Source organism: Suricata suricatta, chromosome 3 (assembly GCF_006229205.1).
Source record: "Suricata suricatta isolate VVHF042 chromosome 3, meerkat_22Aug2017_6uvM2_HiC, whole genome shotgun sequence".
Taxonomy (NCBI): domain Eukaryota; kingdom Metazoa; phylum Chordata; class Mammalia; order Carnivora; family Herpestidae; genus Suricata; species Suricata suricatta.
In genome coordinates, this window is record NC_043702.1 from 146294508 (window position 1) to 146314312 (window position 19805).

The following is a 19805-nucleotide window of genomic DNA, read 5'->3' on the forward strand; positions in this document are numbered from 1 at the left end:
AAACAGGACTCCTCTGGTTCCCCTTCTGGGCTCCCCAGATGCCACCCTACGTGTTTATTGACAACATTAATGACTGGAGAATTTATTCAAAAGTAGTGGATTATTTTTCTCCTCTTCCCTCTTCCACCCCGTGTCACCTGTGACTCCATTTTCTAAAGAAAAAATATCTTCAAAATTGCCAGCTTTTCTTATCTAGAGATAAAGAGCAAGTCAGTCATCAAATTTACCCTGGCCTTTTATTCATAGAGCTACATAAAAAGTATGCCACCCAGAGCACTGTGAAGCTGCATACTCACCAATTTCAAGATAACATGAAATATTGCATAATCAATTATGGAAAATAATGAAATGGAATGTTGGCATGGAAAAACCCCTCAGAGAGTGTTCAAACAAGGAATCAGTTGCTCAGCAAGAGTGTTAAAATTACAATCAGTCAAGAAGTCTTTATGAAGGGGCAGCCGAGGGTCCAGACCTGCCAGCACACGTGGGAAGGGTCGGATATAAGTTACTGGTGTGTTCAGTGTCGGGGAAAGATTATTACGTATTCCACAAACGCTGAAGGACTTGCTTGCTTATCTTGTGGGCTAGGTACCAGAGATACACAGACAAATAGCAGAAACTTGCAGACGGGAAGGTAATTCAGTCATTGTTTTCTCTTTTAACAAGCATTTACAAAATACACATGTATGTATTTCCCCCCCAGGTGCTGTGGTTGGCAGTGCAGGAGCTGTGGCTTTAGGTTTCACCCTGTCCTTAAGGAGGGCAGACCCGCAGACACATACACAAGCGGTTACAGTACTTTGTGAGAACAGGGCCATTACAACAGAGATCCTATCTATGATACGAAGGAAGAAATGATGATATGAATAGTACAAAATATAAAATATAAGTACTAATTATGGGAAATAGACCTATTCACCTATTCTTGCAATTTCTGAAGAAGCAGAGGAATCAGAAAATATGCAGATTTTGAAAGCCTACCTATTTTCTTACTGCCTCTGGACATAAATGGCCATGGGCAGAAATGGGGATGAAGGAATATCCAGCCCGTTAGTACAAAACTTAGAGGATTGGGGTGCCTGGGTGGCTCAGTTTGTTAAGCATCTGACTTTGGCTTCGGTCACAATATCATGGTTTGTGAGGCTGAGCCCCACCCACCTCTGGCTCTCTGCTGTTAGCACAGAGCCGGAGCCTGCTTCAGATTCTGTGTCTCTATCTCAGCTCCTCCCCCCGTACTCACTTTCTCACTCTCAAAACAAACAAACAAACAAACAAACATTAAAAAAAAAGAAACTTAGCAGAGGATACACAAAAGCAGAACCTTCATATCTCCCTTGACAATTGGCTGGTGCTCTTCTCTCCTCTCTCTCTCTCTCTCTCTCTCTTTCTCTCTCTTTCTCACACACACACATACACACACAGTTAGGCATAAAGTCTGAAAATGATACACCCCATCCCTTTTCTGAACATGAGACAAAAACGTATCTTTGGAAGTGGATCTTCAATGTCCCCAAATAAAATAAGGCCAGAAGTCAGATTTGTTTCTACAATTGGAACATGATTTGATGCTGGAAAACTGTTACAGTAGTGTTTCTGTTATGTTCTAAATGAAAATAAGGGACCATCAAATGCAAATGAAGAGGAAGAACCCCTAAATGAGAGGGCTTCCAAACCTCTGCTTCTTTTAATTATCACTCACTTTTTCTCCTTTTCTGTGTAGCCCACACATAGTCTGGCTCTTTCATTTTTCCAAAATGGGAATAAAAATACACTTTGAGGAGTCTGTATTCCCCCATCCACTCTGAGATTATCTGCAACATTAGCATGCATAATAATTGTTTCTGGGGAGACAATCTCAGTATTTTAGGTGCAAAATAAATAACTAAAGCTTCAGATCACACATGCACACAACAAAACAAAGAAACATATAGGGGAGCCAAATTGCGCTGACAGGCTGATAAGTTTGCGATAAGATGCTGATCTTGTTTCGGCTGGAATGAGAATATAATAAGACCCAGTAGAGCAAAGTAATATTTGTTTTGAAATCACCCCAAGCATACCAGAGAGACAGTTGTGGGACTCTGTCCTGGATGTCACCACACGTATGTTGTGAAAACACTTTTTGGAGAACATGTTGGTGGATCTAATCAACTGCTGCCCAAAGCCTGGCCTGTCACACCACATACCACTCTGGGGATTTTCCTGGAAAGAAGACTATTACCTCCTCCGGCCCCTAAACCACTAAGTAGTATCTGAGTGAGCCGTGCCCCATACGAGACTCATTGTCATAAGCTAGAGACTGCATTTGTCTTGTTCACCATCATCTCCCAGGTCTGGCCCTCGTACCATCACATAATCATCTCTTAAAAATATCTACTTACTTATTGAATGGAATTCTTTTTGTCAGAACAGACTAACTTGTTCATCGTATTTCTATTTTTTTTAAGTTTATTTATTTTGAGAGAGAGAGAGAGGAAGGAGGAGAAGGGCAGAGAGAGAGGGGGAGAGAGAGAGAGAGAATCCAGAAGTCAGGCAGGCTTCTCACTGTGAGCACAGAGCCCGATACTGGGCTCAAACTCACGAACCATGGGATCATGACCTGAGCCAAAATCAAGCGTTGGACAGTTAATTGACTGAGCCACCTAGGAGTCCTTGGTTCAAAGTATTTCTGATGGAAGTGTTTTGGGAGCATTTTCCTAATCACAGAGCCTGATTGTAGTTTTATGTAGTTTCTATTTCTATTACTATTTTTCTCCTTCTCCACAGAATCAATGTGGTCTACCAGGCAGGAACCTTCTGTTTGCTATTTCCTCATTTGTGTGTTACTTTATGTTTTATGAAGGGAATTTCCCACCCACTGTCTTAATTTTTTTTCCTCCTGTTTTTTATTTAATTTTGAGAGACAGAGAGAGACAGCATGAGCAGGGGAGGGTCAGAGAGAGAGGGAGACATAGAACCTGAAGCAGGCTCCAGGCTCTGAGCTAGATGTCAGCACAGAGCCTGACATGGGGCTTGAACCCACGAACCATGAGATCATGACCTGAGCTGAAGCCAGACACTTAACCAACTGAGCCACTCAGGCGCCCCCCCCCCCACTGTCTTAATTTATCCTCACAAAAACTATCTCATATATTTTTAAGTGAGGAAATAAGTCTTAGAGAATTAAGTGACTTGACCAAGTTCTTCTAGCTGGAAAGGGTAGAACTATGCCTTAAATCCTTCTATGTACTATGAGTTCAGTGCTCTCTTGACCATATTCACAGTGTTCTAGACTCAGGGAAACAAAGTTGGTAACAAGCTCCTATCACTACTACTGAGTGGAAACTTCCCAAGAATCAACAAGCTATCCAGAATTCCATTGAATGGCTATTCAAAAGTAAATTTGTTAATGGAGTACCTGGGTGGCTCAGTCTTATAAGCATCCAACTTTGGGTCAGGTCATGATCTTGCAGTTCATGACTTCAAGCCCTGCTTGGGCTCTGTACTGACAGTTCAGAGCCTGGAGTCTGCTTTGGAATCTGTGACTCCCTCTCTTTCTGCCCCTCTCTCACTTACACTCTGTCTCTCAAAATATAAATAAGTGATAAAAAAAAATTTTTTAATGAATTTGTCAAAAGTCAAATTAATTTCAGTTAGAACATTCTAGCACTAGGGCACCTGATAGGTTCAGTCTGACTTTTGATTAGAGCTCAGGTCACTAACCCAGGATTGTGGGATCAAGCTCCGTGTCAGGGTCCATACTGAGCATGGATCCTGCTTGGGATTCTCTCTCTCTCCCTCTGCCCTCTCCCCTGCTCACACACTCTCTCTGAAATACAATTTAAGTTTTTTTTAATTAAAAATAAATTCTAGCACCTCCTGGTATAATTTGGAGACAACCTAGAGCTTGAGAGAGAGAACATTTTTTAGGCATACCCCTTAACCTCTCTGAGACCCTATTTTCTCCTTTATAAATTGAATAGAATGATACCAGCTTGGCTAACTTCAAAGGCATGTTCTGACAGTCAAATCTAAATCAATACACATAAATGCTATAAACTATTAAACACACATCAATGTCAGATGTTATTCTTACAAATGCACAGTGTGTGTCTAGATGCGGCCACCACATTTGGTAAAACCAGGGTCTTTGGCTGGTGTATATTACAGAATGAAGAGCAAACTATTTCAAGTAGCTATAGCAATGGGTCAATATGCTTGTCACATTTAGACCATGTATATGTGAACTGTACCTGAAATAGGTCTGGGTTTGTCACTGAAGAATCCAGTTCCCTGGAGGACAAGAGAAAATAAGAATAAAATGCCCACTGGGACACAACACATTTCATTTTCATCCTCATAATGTCCTCTGAGGGAGGTAATGTTCTTGGTTCATTTTTCAGTTCTGGAAACTGAAGTTTAGCGAGTGTGTGGGAAAATCGTCCAACTTGTAAAGCCAATGCAGATTAGTATCAAGACTATGGCTGGTGATTGTTTGGTTCAAAGTGTAGCCCGACTTGGACTTCCGGTCTACACTGATGACAAAGCATGGCATGCGCCTCTATCTCCAGAAGTCACTTGGTGCCAGCATGCTAATTGTCTCTTCTAGAAGTCTTCTCAGTGTGTCAACTTGCTAATATCTATATACTATTTCAGCTTTGGGTCAGTGTATTAAACTCTAGATACATAGGTACGGGCTATTTGGGGTCATCCTAATGGGGTCTATTGAGGGTGAGGCACCTGTACCTCCCATAAGCAAACTCTAATAGCTCTGTTAACGTTGGACAGATCGTTCTAATGGAGGACCTTTTCCTAGCAGCTCATTGATTATAAATACTACTCTTAAGTATTCATGTGTGGCCTAAAAAGTATTTGTCCAAATGAAAATAATGATTTTTCAGAAGCAGTGATGTAAATCCCGAGCATCGATGCCTTGGCAACCGTCGGCAGAGGCTTCTTGCTTATAGCGAGTCCTCTTATGTAGAAAATTATGCAAAAACAGAATTGTGGTGAATAACAGTGTCATTTGTTTTCTATCTCTTTTATAGGTTGATGACCAAATGAAGCTGCTTCAGAACTGCTGGAGCGAGCTCTTAATTCTCGACCACATTTACCGACAAGTGGTACACGGGAAAGAAGGATCAATCTTCCTGGTTACTGGGCAACAAGTGAGTACAGAGAACCAAAAAAAAGAAAAGAGAAAGGAAAAAAAGTCTTTTTATTAAGCATGTTCAGAATGGCAGGAATTTAACTAGGTCAGAAGCACTCTGGTGCTTTGAAAGGGGGAGATTGGCTGCACATAATTTAGAAAAGCTGACTTGGTGCACTGTGTTCCTACACTGGTGATTACGGTTAAAGTTGTAAAAAGCAAACATAATCACAGACATTCTGCTGCTTTCAGTCTGCTGGGATTGAAAGTTGTGCTTTGAAGGGTCAAAACAATCGCTAAATCAGAATTAATGGTTAGGACCCAGCATTTATTTCTTTGTGGGTTTCTGCATTTATCTACCATACTTGTTTGTGGGCTATTAAAAAAGCTTCTGCATTGTGGAATCTTTGCTCTTTGGAGTCATATTGGTGGAAGAGACTGATTCAAATACCCTATATAAACTAAATGTTTGGGATAAAGGCAAGCAAGTAAATAGGGACAGGCATTCCAGTTTTCAAGAGCCAGCCATCATTTAAAAAGAAGACAGAAAAAATTACTGTTAGGTCCTACACCCTTCTGAGTAGTTGTTGGTCAACAATTATATATTGTGTGCCAGTCACTATTCTACGATTTTGGCATACACTAGTGAACAACACAGAAAAAGACTGCTACCTTCATGAAACTTAACATTGTCATGAGGAGAAGCTGACAATAAAGAATAATCCTATCACAAACTTATATATAAGAAACATATAATGTATTAGAGGTTCAAGTGCTGTTGATAAAGGAAGAAAAGGAAAAAGAAAAAAGAAGTTCTGTGCAGAGGAGAATCAGCACACATCCATGGGTGTATGTTGCATTGTGACCCTAGGATTGCAGTGGTAAATAAGAGTGGTTGATTTGATCTTACTGAGAAGGTGATATTTTAGCAAAGACTTGGAGGAGGAGAGATAGCTATTGGTTTCATGGATACCTGGGGAACAGAAAGTATTCAATGGACCTAAGTCCAACTTTATAGGTTTGGCATGTCCCTCCCATTTCTTAGCCTTCATTCAATAACCGAGGTGTTATTAAAATAAATGCATGGAACATAGTGATTCCCCAAGTCCATTGGGTTATTCCTATTCAAGCATCACTGCAGTGTTCAGCAATGCCTCAGTACTTCAGGACTCAGGCACCGTGATCTTTTACATCCAGCCATAAATGTTTATGTGCTGTGAAACCACAGCAGTGCATATTTGAAAATGAAAGGCTATCTCCACACCATTTGCTCTATTATTAATAAATCACATTTTCCCAATCAAATTGAAGGCAAGCACTATTTCAGAGTTTTTGCAAATTGGATCAATTCAACCATCTCCATCACTGTCTGGTCCCTGCTTTCTGTACATCTCATGAGAAAAAGCTTTCTAGATGAGAAAATAAAGTCTCATGAGCTTGACATCTTGTACTTTGAAATTTCTGTTTAACATTTTCGTCCAGTGACCTGAGTCTTTGGAGGAAACGTAGCCATTTCTAGAGTTTAATCACTGGGTATGACTCCCAGCCCCCTTGCCCTCCTGTGCTCCCGCATTCCTGCCCAAGTAGGAACTGCATTAGAAGAAGACTCAGCCTACAAATTAATTTGATTTCATTTCCTTCTGAGTTTCAGAAATCAAATGGGTTTGTGCTGTTCTTTCTCAAAGCACTTCCATTCTTGCTCTTTAGAAATACTCCTTATTTCACATTTCATTTTGCCTTAAGTGCTGCCCCTGGGTAAAGGTGATTACCATTTAAAAAGCAGAGAAAGTGCATTTCTTCTCTCTGATTTTCAAAATCAAGAACACTCAGGAATAGATGGTATTTATAGTCTTTAGTATCAATTATTGCTACTTCATGTTTTGCCATCACAACAGAATAGAGAACTCCCTGGTGGAGAACTGTGCTTGCCTCACACCTTTCCTGCCACCCAAATTCTTCTAGCTCCCTCCTCTGCCCATTTATAGCCAGTAACATTTGTGTTACCCTGATATTTGTGTTATCCCCTACCCCTTCCAGCCAACCCAATGAGTAGCCTAGTAATGATTCATTTTAACCAGTCATTCTTATTTACGAGAATTGTGGAACAAATCTTTTTTTTTTTTCTGTTGTGGAACAGGTTAGGAAAAACATTTTGAACGTATTTCTTGGCTTCTTGGAATTCCTTACTTTAAAAAAAAATCTAAATGGCTTTATTAAGTGATACATGAATCCAGCTACATTCAATCTCCCAGAATTTCTTAAATAAAAGCAAAAGAAGTACTACAAAGGAAGACCTTTCCAGAGCATGTGACCTTTCCTACAGAATGAGAAAGCTATTTTAATGTGGGGTCGTAGACCTATTTTACATCCCCGCAACACCTATGTAGTGCTGAATATGTGAGGCGCATGATGAGTATTAGCTGATGGTACTAAATTGGAACCATCCAGTCTGTAACCTAAGTGCTTACTTAAAACAAGTTAATTTGGACTCAGCACCCAGAGTGCTAATCCCCACCATGTTCCCACATCTCATCGACACTGTCTTACAACTTCCCATTTTCTGTGGTGGGGTTCAGATACCAGCATAGGTCCTACATTATTAGTAAGTTGCTTTCATCCTGTAGTAGACATGTACTGCTTCCTTTCCTGAGATGCAGGGAGATCCTGAAAATGTTAAGTGTAATTTTCTTAGAATAATAAACACTTTCCTGATTACAAGTGAGGGGGAACCTAGATTTTCTTGTTGTTGTTGTTAAAGCAACAGTGACACTAATAAAGGATTTGGACTATGCTAATTTTAGGAAGATCAGTAAAGCAGTGTAAGAGTAGAGCAATATGCATGGTGGGGGGAATGATTTTTAAAAGGAAAAGGCATGGAGGTGGCTGAAGAAAGCAGAGAGAGAGAGAAAATTTCCTCTTTGTTTGTAGTCTAACAACAATCTAACTATGGGTAGAGTGTAGCCTCATTACCAGCGCAGACTGCTTGTTCTCTGATATGAAAATGGTGTGTGTGTGTGTGTGTGTGTGTGTGTGTGTGTGTGTGTGTGTGTTTTGCACTCATGTGGTCTAGTTTCGAGTGTTCAGGTCCTCATTCCAAAACGTACTCGCTATGTCATCTTGAGCAACTCCCCTTTCTTTCCAAGGTTGAGTGTCCTCACTTGTCCAGTGGGGATTGTCATGGAATCCGCCTCAGGGAGCCACAGTAGGAGTTACAAGAAATAGTTCTGTAAAGTGCAGACGCAAAAATTAGAAACTGGCAAAACTAAGCTGACATGAAGCTGACATTTATGTAGTCAACAACTCTATGAAGAAAGTACTATTATTATTATTATTATTATTATTATTATTATTATCATCATCATCCCCATTTTGCAGATGAGGAACCGAGGCAAAAAGAGGTGATGTAGTTGATTCAAGGCTAAAACACATGGTGTGTTAGAATATTCAGATTGAGGCAGCCTGGTGCTAAAGGTTGTGTTCTTAATCAACATACCATATTGCTTTTCTTTGTAACTCCTAGATGCTATACAGAGCTTGCTGTCCCCGTAGGCTCTCAGTTTGATCTTTGTGTATAATGTCAGTGCCTTATTCCCTCTTTGGAACTTCCAAGCAAAACATTAATTTCTTTTTCATTGAGCCTGAATACACAAATATTTTTGTTTTATTTATATTTTTTTGGTAGGCCTTGTAAACACATTATAAAAACAAATTTAAATTTTCCCAGGAGTATTTTAACGTGTTTATTATTTACTGTTATGATGTTACTTCAGCTCAAGGAAAAACCTAGACTGAAAGAAAAAGGGCCATTCCTAATGCCACTGCCCTAAATCAACTGTCTTGGTTGAGTTTTCTTCCAATCTTTGGAGAAAAGCGTTTTAAATGTGGGTTTTCCCTGCTTTTCTAAATCAAATAATTCATCTGCCACAGAAACCCATTGACCTACTACCACAGATTTGTGCAGAATGTGAACTTTGAAACAATGATAGAAGCCTGTTTCCATGATGTGTTGTATCGAGTTATGATGTGGATACCGTGGTGAAAAAATTCAACAGCCTTATTTCAATAAAGCAAAGAACCCATGAGCAGCTTAACACTCACCTATCAGAGAGGAGGAGCTTTATTCACTTAGTTTAAAAATATTTCTGAAGGCCTAAGACGTGGAAGGGTGGAATTAGTCCTGCACTCAGTGGTGATAAGAGGTGTAATTTATCATCTAATGACTATAATGGTTGACTCTCCCAGAGTGCTTTGTACTGTGTACTTTTACAGGAAAGCTGTGTGACACAGTTCAGATAAGATGGGAGGAAGGTTCAGAGGAAGAAGTGCAAAGGGAATCACATGGGCGTTTGAAGCTGTCCAGAATCCATTTCTAGAAGGAAGTGTCTTATTTTCAAAGTGAAGGTGTTTGACCAGACTCCTTTGCAGGTTGAAGCAGACACTAGTGCTTAAATCCTGCCAGGGTTAGAGGAACAGTGACAAGAAATTTCTGGATAACACTTTAACTAAACTCCACCATCTTTTTCAGCCTCAACTGGAAGAAATGCGGTACTCTCATATCATTCACTAGAAATTTCCAGGTTTGCGATGCCTGGGTGGCTCAGTCAGTTAAGCCTCTGACTTCTGGTTTCAGCTCAGGTCATAATCTCATGGTGTGTGACTTTGAGCCCTGTGTTGGGCTACTTGGGGTTCTCTCTCTCCCTCTCTCTGCCCCTCCCCTGTCCACTCCGTTCTCTCTCTCTCTCAAAAATAAATAAATAAGCATTTATGTATAACAACAACAGAAAGGAATTTCCAGGTTGACTTATAGAATTTTCTCAACTTCCTTGTGATGATTTCTTGTGGAGCAAATGAAAATGTTTAAGCCAAGCATTTTAAGATTAATAAATAGTAACATTAACTATGCCTTAATCTATGATGTCAGGGCAATCGTCCCGACACAAAGGAGACCCAAGCAGAAATTTTTTGTCACTTTGAGCCTGCATGTCGTGTCCATGCAGTGCTTGATAGCAACTCTGCTAGACAAACTAAGGAATGTGAGGCTTCGGGTGCTCCGTGATCCCGTATTCTGGCATTTTCCTGCTGGACTCAGCTCATTGTACATAATAGGCTGTGTTTATTGCAACAGAGGAGGAAGAAGAAGACTAGACTTCGTTACAGGGAACTGCTTCTTGGAGCTTGAAGAAAGAGAAGAAAAGTTAGATAAAACAGCGCAAATTTCCCGTAAGTCCGGTGACTAGCGTACTGCCTAGCTTGTTATGTTTGCTACATGAATGTCTGTGCAGTTGAGTCCCTTCATGGTTCACAGAGGAACTGAAATAATCCCACTGCAGGGAGCAGCTCAGGGCGCCACTACCTAGTATTAAAGTGAGGATTTAGTGATTCGTACCAAATTTCTTACTTAGACCTAAGGTCAGCTATTATACTTTTATTATATCTGTTAATCTGCCATCTATTTAAGTATATGTTAAAAATCTTGTTAAGCAAAAAGAGAATAATGATTACCAGTAATATTATTGATAATATTATCGGTGATATCAGTATTGTCAAATTGATTCTATATTTTTAACATCTTAGAATTATGATAAAAATTCATTTCTATTTAGTATTTTAAAAATACATGCACATCGGATGCCTGGATGGCTCAGTTGGTTGAGTGTCCGACTCCTGATTTTGGTTCAGGTCATGATCCCAGGTTTGGGAGATTGAGCCTTGCCTCTGGGCTCTGCACTGAGCCTGTAGCCTAAGATTCTCTTTCTCTCTCTCTCTCTTCCTCTTCCTTTCCCTCTCCTCTTTCTTCCCCTCCCCTTCTACCCTTCTTCCTGCTTGTACTTTTTCTAAAATAAAAAAAAAAAGAACATGCACATAAGACATATCTGTGTGTACATAATACTTGTGTGTGTGTGTGTGTGTGTGTGTGTGTGTATTAACAATAGTACTTTAAAGTCAGATCGCTTTTAGTATTTGCATATTGTAACTAATTAAGAGCCACTGTAATATCATCCCAAGGGAAAGGTCTACTGGCAACTTATTCATTATCTTCTATTATTGTGTATCATATTAAAATGACAGGCATCTTACAATGTACAAGTCATCAGAAATTTCAGCTATTAGAACTAAAAGCAATTTAGCTAAAACTGTTTCTACCTTCATGATGAGTGAAATTTATCCAAAGGGGACATAAGCTTATAATATTTCTTCAATATCTGCCTTGAATTTAATGGCACAAAGATTACATGTAAGAGAGCAATAAATTAATTTTACTAAGTACATAAAAGACAAGGCCAGCTGCTCCTGAAATGGGCACAAACTCTGCATCCAACAATGAAAATATAATTATGTTCATAATAAAATGTAAGGAAGTTGCAGATCTGTGTGCTGTTTCAGGAATAAATCACCTCTCCTCCTTCGGAGCCATGCAATTTGATAAATTATCCTTGAAGGAAATGTTATTGGAGCTCCCATTTAATGAGCATGTTTGAGCTTTCAAATTAGCATGTAAATAAATGTATAGCTGTAAAGTTGTTGGTATGCCGATTGATTTCCTGAAGTTCATCTCACTAGCTATAGAATCTTAGGAAACAATTTCAGTTCTTACCGGTATAGTGTACTATGTTTTCAAGTATAATGTTCTGGGAGGTGAACTTATTATTACATCCCTGTTAGAACTGCACATACATCAGGGCGCCTGGGGGGCTCTGTTGGTTAAGCATCTGACTCTTGGTTTCGGCTCAGGTCATGATCTCACGGTTCATGGGTTCAAGCCCTGTGTTGGGCTCTGTGCTAACGGGTCAGAGCGTGGAGCCTGCTTGGGATTCTGTGTCTCCCTCTCTCTCTGCCCCTTTCCTACTCACACTCTTTCTCTTTCACTCAAAAATAAATAAAATTTAAAAAAATATTTTAAAAATTTTAAAAAGAACTGCACATATATTAAATTTTAATTAACCCGTATTTAAAAGACTCATTTTAGGTTCTTGTTACCATGTACTACATTTTTAAGCAGGAGGTTCTAGTATGTGAATCTATTACATACTGGCTAGAACTACACACTTATGGAAACTCAGTTAACTTTATCCTATTAATATGACATATTAATTCATAGCAACATATTTGTGGGTTTTTTTAGTGCACCTTCCTGATTTAAGGCGTCACTGGTGATTTTGATTAAAATGTGCTCCATACCTCCTAAACTATAGCTGCAGTACATTAAACAATTTATTCCAAGCTTGAATTGCTAGTATTGTCCTGAGTACTCTTATTTCCCGATAATCACAGAAGTGGGAGGCGCTTCTTATCTAGCCTCACTGCATTATTTAACAATCGGGATCCTAAGGGATGTAGAGGCTTCATAAGACTTGGCTAAGACGCTTTGTTTATACATGGCCATGTTGACCCAGATCCCTGCCTGTCTTGTCCCAATTTTCTTTGGCCTCTGCGACCCTACAAGGGCCTTCCCGCTGGCATTCCCTTGTCTCTGTAGGACTTATATTATTGTTATCTGGGGTGGTTAGACCATGTGTATAGTTTTTGAAGAATTTAAGGCTCAGACACGACTTTTTTTTTTTTTTACATTTATTTATTTTTGAGAGACAGAGAGAGACAGAGTGAGAACAGGAGAGGGCACAGAGAGAAAGAGACACAGGATCTGAAGCAGGCTCCAGGCTCTGAGCTAGTGGTCAGTACAGAGCCCGACATGGGGCTCGACCCACAAACCATGAGATCATGACCTGAGCCGAAGCCGGACGCTCAACCGACTGAGCCCCCCAGGCACCCCAGGCACCACTTTTAAGTGAAGGAAAACTCCCCCGGAATAGAGAGTTCCCTGTAAGAGAACGGGCAAAGTGATAATGGAGACATGCCTTTGGGTGCTCCCCAGATCATCCAGAATGTTCCATAGAGTTGGTCTGCTTGTCCTCCAGCTTACCATTCAGGTTGCCTCTGTACTGGCCCTGGCTTTCACACATTATCAGAAACCAGCGGAGTTCTTAGAACGCTTGATGTTGAAATGTAGCGGACAGATGCCAGCACATGGACAAAGCTGGTAGGACACCCCTACAAGAGCACACCTAGAACACACAGTAACTGTGGCTTTTTCATGCATAGTTGACTCTATATAAACTGATTGACACCTTTGGGGGTCGTCTTTCCACCGACTCATAATTTTTCCCACTCTTGAAAAAGGTTTCCGTACACCCAGTATTCTCTAGTTAAAGCTGAAAATTCAACTCATCATATTTACACAATAAAAAAAATCCATTCTGCCTTGTTTTTAATTGCAAATTCTACTCTAGGGACTCGTTCTCCTGCTTAGGAGGCAGCCCTGTGCCTTCTCCTAGAGAAGCAAGTGCAGTCAATTATGGTAATGAAATGTCAATAAATATAAAAATTTAATACAGTCTGCTCCGGGTGAGTGGCAGATGAGGACTTGCCTCCCAGACAAATTTGCTGCTGCTGCAAATATTAAATGCACCTAAAAGAGTATCTGGTTGCCCGAGAGCTCTCCAGTACAAAAAGGATCAGGTACCAACTGGGCTTTCCCGTTATGCTCCCATTGCAGCCGCCAAGCCAGTGCCGGCATTGACAGCCAGCCCAACATCTTAACTTATTATTGCTAGCTGAACTTTTTATGTCCCCACGAATAATCTAAGATTGGCACATTACAGCACCTTTTTAAAAATGAACAACAAAAATGAACCTTTTTCTGTTTTGTTTTCCCAATCAAGAAGTTCTTTTCTCTTTTTAAATGTTTATTATTTTTGGAAGAGAGAGAGCGGGGAGTGGCAGAGAGAGGAGGAGAGAATGAATCCCAAACAGGCTCTGCTCTGTCAGCTCAGAGTCCAACTCGGGGATCGAACTCTCAAGAACCCGTGCGATCATGACCTGAGCCAAAAGCAAGAGTCAGGTGTTCAACCAACTGAGCCATCCAGATGCCCCAAGCAATTATTCTTCTTGATAAGATCATTGCTGTTTTTAGAGGAAAATGTATTAATAACCATATGAAAATGTAGTTGTTGCATTTTAGGAAGCAACAGCTTAAGAATAATCTAAATGCAATTCTTACAGTATCCACAAGCATGCATTCCTGAACAATGACTACTTTAAAATATAGTCCCTTAATGAAATGAAAATGGAAACCTATCTCTGCCTTGACTTTCCTCATGCACTAGTTAATATCGTCATGTACTCACAGAATGCTATTCTGGATTCCCTTTGTATGGATCATACATTTTTCTTAAACTCATTTGTGAGAGTTGAAGACATTAGCCTATGTGATAATGTCATTTCACACTAGAAAAAAGATGAAGGTATCTTCATCTTTTATGTTACCTATAAAATTTAGGTCGGCAAAATCTGTTCCCTACAAATGTTATCAAAACGATTAGGGTTTTTTTCAGAGTAATTATGATACATTTCAAAAGAATAGCATGTCTCAAACCATTTTCAGAGGTAGTGTCTCCTTGGTTATAAATCTATAGTGCAATCTAATTTTACCCACAGTTCTTAAAAGTTTCAAATAAAATACATGTTTCTGATTCTGATGGTCATTAAAACTGTCATTCCATGTTGCAGGTGGACTATTCCATCATAGCATCCCAAGCCGGGGCCACCCTCAACAATCTCATGAGTCACGCTCAGGAGTTAGTGGCAAAGCTTCGCTCTCTACAGTTTGATCAACGAGAGTTTGTGTGTCTGAAATTCTTGGTGCTCTTTAGTTTAGGTAAGGAATCCTTTCTCATACTACGTATAACCAAATGTTACGATATGAGGTCTTGAAGTCAATACGTGTTTTTGTTCTACCGAGGTAATGCCCTTTTCACATCATGAAATCTTTAAGCATGAACATATTTTTATGCATATATGTATTATATATAACATATACATTTTTTATGTATAAAATACATGATTCATAGCCTGTTAGTAGATGGCCGAGGGTGTGGGAAAGGAGCTATTAGACTGCAGTCCTGAATTTTCTCTCATAATGGACACAATGAGTAGGCCGCAGGTATATGTAAAGCTGTGCCAGAAGGTTGAATGGCGCTGGCTTAGGAAAGACATATGGTATCAAATTGTAGCCATCCTTCTGCTGTTGAGCGTTTCTATGTGCCTTTTGTTACAGCTTGCAAGCTATTGCTGTTTTTATTGTAAAATATGGATAGTAATTAAAAACCTGTTTCTGAAATCTCTATCAGGATTAACCAGAGAATGTTTACAACCAGATGCATCACTATGCAAGTATAAAAGATGATGGTTGTCAAGGGGAAAGGATGCTTCTTTAGGAAAGCTTTGGAGAAGAAAGATAACTAAGCAAGACAGATTGGCTAAATCAAGGTTCTCAGTGAGTCAGTTGAGAAAAATCACCACTGCTTGGAATAAAAAAAGGATTAAGGAGATGGATTTTTATTGACTTCAAAGGAACAGATTTTTCTGCCTGTCCCATACTTGATTTCTGTATTTTGTTGGCTTAATAAAGCCAACTTAAATAAACTTTTTGCCAAGTTCATTTATTACTTATTGGCAGACAGCTGAGGGAGGTGACTTCCCCCAAATGAAAAAAAATGCAGAAATCAGATTTACCCACATGTGTTTTTTCTTTAGTCTTCAGTTAAAAGATAGTCGTGAATTCATAGCCTAAGAAATAAAACAATAAAACAAACTGCAAAGTAAAACAGATGTGTCTGCTCTCCAAATTTGGTGCTTTCATTTTAAAATTCTTCTTGACAGTCCTGCACAACTGTTGCTAATAAAGGGATAGTTTGAAGTAATAGAACCAGAGTTAATTTTTCACATGTAGTCAACATTTAAAATAAAAAGAATGTTTTCATATTTTGGAAAATGTGATAAATATAGCAAAGAGAAATGTTACTGAAAATTTAAAAAGACAACAGAATTTCATAGATGTAGTGTTCAAAGGTTTATAATGCCAGGACTGGGTCCTGTGTGGTTTCTGTATTAACCACTATAAATAGGAAGGTTCTATTCAAGTAAGTCTACATCTTTTACCCATGAACAGTGTTTAGAAAATCAAGAGGAAGATCGCACAGGCCTACATACTGTAATCTCACAAATCATTCTGGTTTATGGCAAGATCTTAGTCTTTTCAACTAGCACATTTGATCAGTAATTAAATGGAAAACGTGGTAATATATGTGTAGGAAATCTTACAGCATCTTAGTGATAAAATATTTAAAGAGAGTCATGTCACTTCAATGGTATTTTAAATTAGTTGAATAGCTGCATTGCATTTGAAGATGGAGAGATTAACCATGAGCCACGTTTTGTTTTCATCCCTTTTATCTTTCCCTCATCATTTTTCAATATTATTATGTTCTCTGCCAGTACAATGGAAGTAGGGAGTGTGATGGTGGTTCTGAAGTGCTTGCCACCTCCGAACCTCACAGATCACCATCCTGAACCACTGGGCTGTAAATTGACCAGAACCTCAGCCACACACTCTCATTTGATTGAGTGTGTTGACTGTGTCAGGAGTCTGAGCACCACTGAATAGCTAGCTCACTGTCCCTTAAAACTATGCCTGTTTGTTGTTTACGGGGATTAAAAAAAAAGAAAGTATGGCTTTTGTATGAGAGGTACATGCGTTTTAGCCAAGAGTTTGTTTTTAAAGAAGCATGGAAACAGCAACTGGCAGTAAAGTTCAGGTAGTTTCCAATTTGCATATGGAAAACATTTTCCTCTAGGGAAACAATAAATAATCTTTTTTTGACACCTTTATTGAGATATGGGAATAATTAACCTTTAGGTATTCAGGCTAGCTCCAACCACCTATTACTTTTGTAATGGGAATGAAATCCTAGTAGAACCACCTTTGAAAGCCACACCCAAGTCCAGAGTCAGCACCCACTGTCTCAAACACTCATGAGCCTTGTAGACCCCACCGCACCCTACCCCAGCCCTGTCAAGTCTGAAAACGGATATGTTCTGATCCCAGCCCAGCTTTTTTTTGAGCCTCTCTGATCCTGGAGGAAAATGGGGACTTTGTGGACTGATCAGTGGTCAGGGGCTGCGTTGAAAGAGGACTATAGTAGTATTCTCTTGGTGGGAGATGAAACAGTGTTTCCCACCCAGATTTGGTGAGAGCAAGTGGGATGTGAGCCCAAGGAGGCACAACATTTTATGCCAGAAGATTGGCTGATGCAAAAGCATGAAGGCAAGAGAGAGCAAGATGACTTCAGGGGCCAGTAGGAGAGCAGTATGGCTTGAGGGAAGCCTCAGTTTTGCCTGGAGTGGTGGGCAAGAGCCCAGTCATGGAATGCCTTAAAGCATTCAACAAATGTGTACTGAGCACTTACTACACTTTTGGTGCTAAGGTAGGCATTGGGGATGCAGTGGTTTACAAAAATAGGTGCCATCGTCTTCATTCTTTGGGCAATTAGGAAGTGTAGACAGAGTCTTCAAAAAAGGTGTGAGGTGGGTAACATAAGTTAATTTGCTTTTCTAGAAGTGATGTGGAAAGTGGACTGGAGAGGAGCAAGGCTGGAGAGTATGTTCGGGGGGGTGGGGGGTGGTTTTAACTCCATAGAATGCAAACCATGGGATATGCTACTTAGGATAAAGAAGCCCCACATGAGTCCCAGCTTTCTGGGTGTTTGAACCAGAATAGAAAACTCTAGAGAAGGAGGTGCCTGGGTGGCTCAGTTGGTTAAGCGTCTGACTTTGGCAAGCCCTGTGTTGGGCCCTGTGCTGACAGCTCAGAGCCTGGAGCCTGAGTCAGATTCTGTGTCTCCCTCTCTCTCTGAAAATAAACATTAAAATTTTCTTTTCTTAAAAAGAAAACTCTAGAGGAGTGATAGTAAGTTAGTTAAGCCAAATCAAGTTCCGGGAGCAGCCATCCTCCTCCTAAAAGTCATTCTTCACTAAGACTGATTTCCTGATTGTACAAGAAGCTAATGACAAGACTAAACTAAAAAGTATGGTTGGCTAAAAATTTTCTATTCTGCTGCCTGATTTTTTTCTCATCCTCAAGTTATATCCAGGAGCAGATATCAATTGGTTAAGCTGTCTGAAAAAAAGTAAAAGTAAAAAATGCCCCTTCTCTCAGGATATTTTTGTGTATATAATATAGTAGACTCTAGGAGTTCAGTCTGCTAGTTGTTATGTTTTCTTAATGCTGTTAAATTAAAATATATCTATATCTGTTTTCCCCTATGAGATAACATAATTTGAACCCCTCAATAACTTGGCAGAAAAGGAGGTATTCTAAGTTGGCCACTTACAACTGATGACTCAAGAGAAGAGAAAATAAAATTTTTGATGTTTATGTATCAGTTTGTACTCCCACCTTCTAAAAAAGAATCAAAGTGACGGATAAAAGGAAATTTGCTGTCTTTCACCAACAATGCAAAAATAAATCTCATAGAAGTATGTGGAATCATGACCCTCAAATAATGTCATTACTGCGTGCATTCCAAAGACATGAATTCCCACAAACTTGATCTCCTGGAAGCAAACGCAGAATTGGGAAGAAGCAGTCACCTGGTTTTTATCCACAGCATCCTGAGTAATGTTACTACGTGTTCCAGCCCATCAGGAATATTACTATGGTACTCAAAGTGCAAGTAATCAGAAGGTGCCGACTGAGATGTTCCTCTCTAGCCTTTGGATTTCCTTAGCCTCAAGACTCAATGGCTGGATGCTGCTGGACTCTTGTTATATCCCAAGTGGCAAGAGAAAGTGCCAGAAACATATTGCATCTTGTTTCCCACAATGAATGCCCTTGATTTGTTGTAAATTATTCTCTTCTCTGGCTAGCCAGTATTTCTCAAAGCACTCTTTTATATTCAGCTGAGTTAAAGAGATTGTCATTCTCTTTGAGGGGCTTTTCCCAGCTAAAGAAGTAGCTAATATTTGCCCCAAGTGTAGGCTACGTGCGCTGAAATGGAAGGAAGATTCTGCCCTGCCCTGCAGTGTTTCTGTGCTGACATGCTGTAGACTGGGTCTCACTTGGGGTTAGGTTTTGTCCTTTATTTTTCTCTGTATCCTGGTTTCTAATGCATTGTCTGGTACACAGGAGAGTCTTAACAAAATATTACTGATGAAATAGATGGATTTCCTTGATTTTAAATTCAAAACAAAGCCTTTACCAACATGTAATAGGAGGTAGTTTAGCTAAAAGACATCCCTCAGGAGCAGGTTAGTTTTCTGAGACTAGGTGTTTCAGAGAACTCTAATACCTTCTCAAAAATTATTTTTTCTTTTTAAAAAAAATTTTTTAATGTTTATTTTTAAGAGAGAGAGACAGATGCAAGAGGGGAGGGCCAGAGAGAGAGACACACACACACACAGAATCTGAAGCAGGCTCCAGGCTCTGAACTGTCAGCACAGAGCCCGACGCAGGGCTTGAACTCATGAACCGTGAGATCGTGACCTAAGCAGAAGTTGGAGGCTTAATCAACTGAGCCACCCAGGTGCCCCAAAATCAAATTATTTCTGTTATCAGTTTTTATTCTCCCAATGTGTGAAGGGAGATGTTCATTTATTAGCTCTTTAAAAAAGCTAATTTGCAGAAAATCTAAAAAGAATAGTAATGGCTAAAAACCAGGTGATAAATGCATGTGTCTTTCAAGCAAATGTAAAACCATAGGTTTCCAGCCCATGTTAACTAGCAGTAATTGAGGAATGTTGTGACACTGATGGACTCTTGTCTACACTGAAATAGATGGAC

The 19805-nt window shown here is 39.7% G+C and overlaps 1 protein-coding gene across 1 annotated transcript in view; it reads left to right on the top strand.

The window, feature by feature from the left end:
- Positions 1-19805, top strand: part of NR5A2 (nuclear receptor subfamily 5 group A member 2) — a 115086-nt gene that overhangs the window by 50378 nt on the left and 44903 nt on the right. Inside the window, exons 4-5 of the mRNA XM_029933136.1 lie at positions 5028-5147; positions 14696-14843. Coding sequence (XP_029788996.1) covers positions 5028-5147; positions 14696-14843 — 268 coding nt within the window. The remainder of the gene's footprint in view (positions 1-5027; positions 5148-14695; positions 14844-19805) is intronic.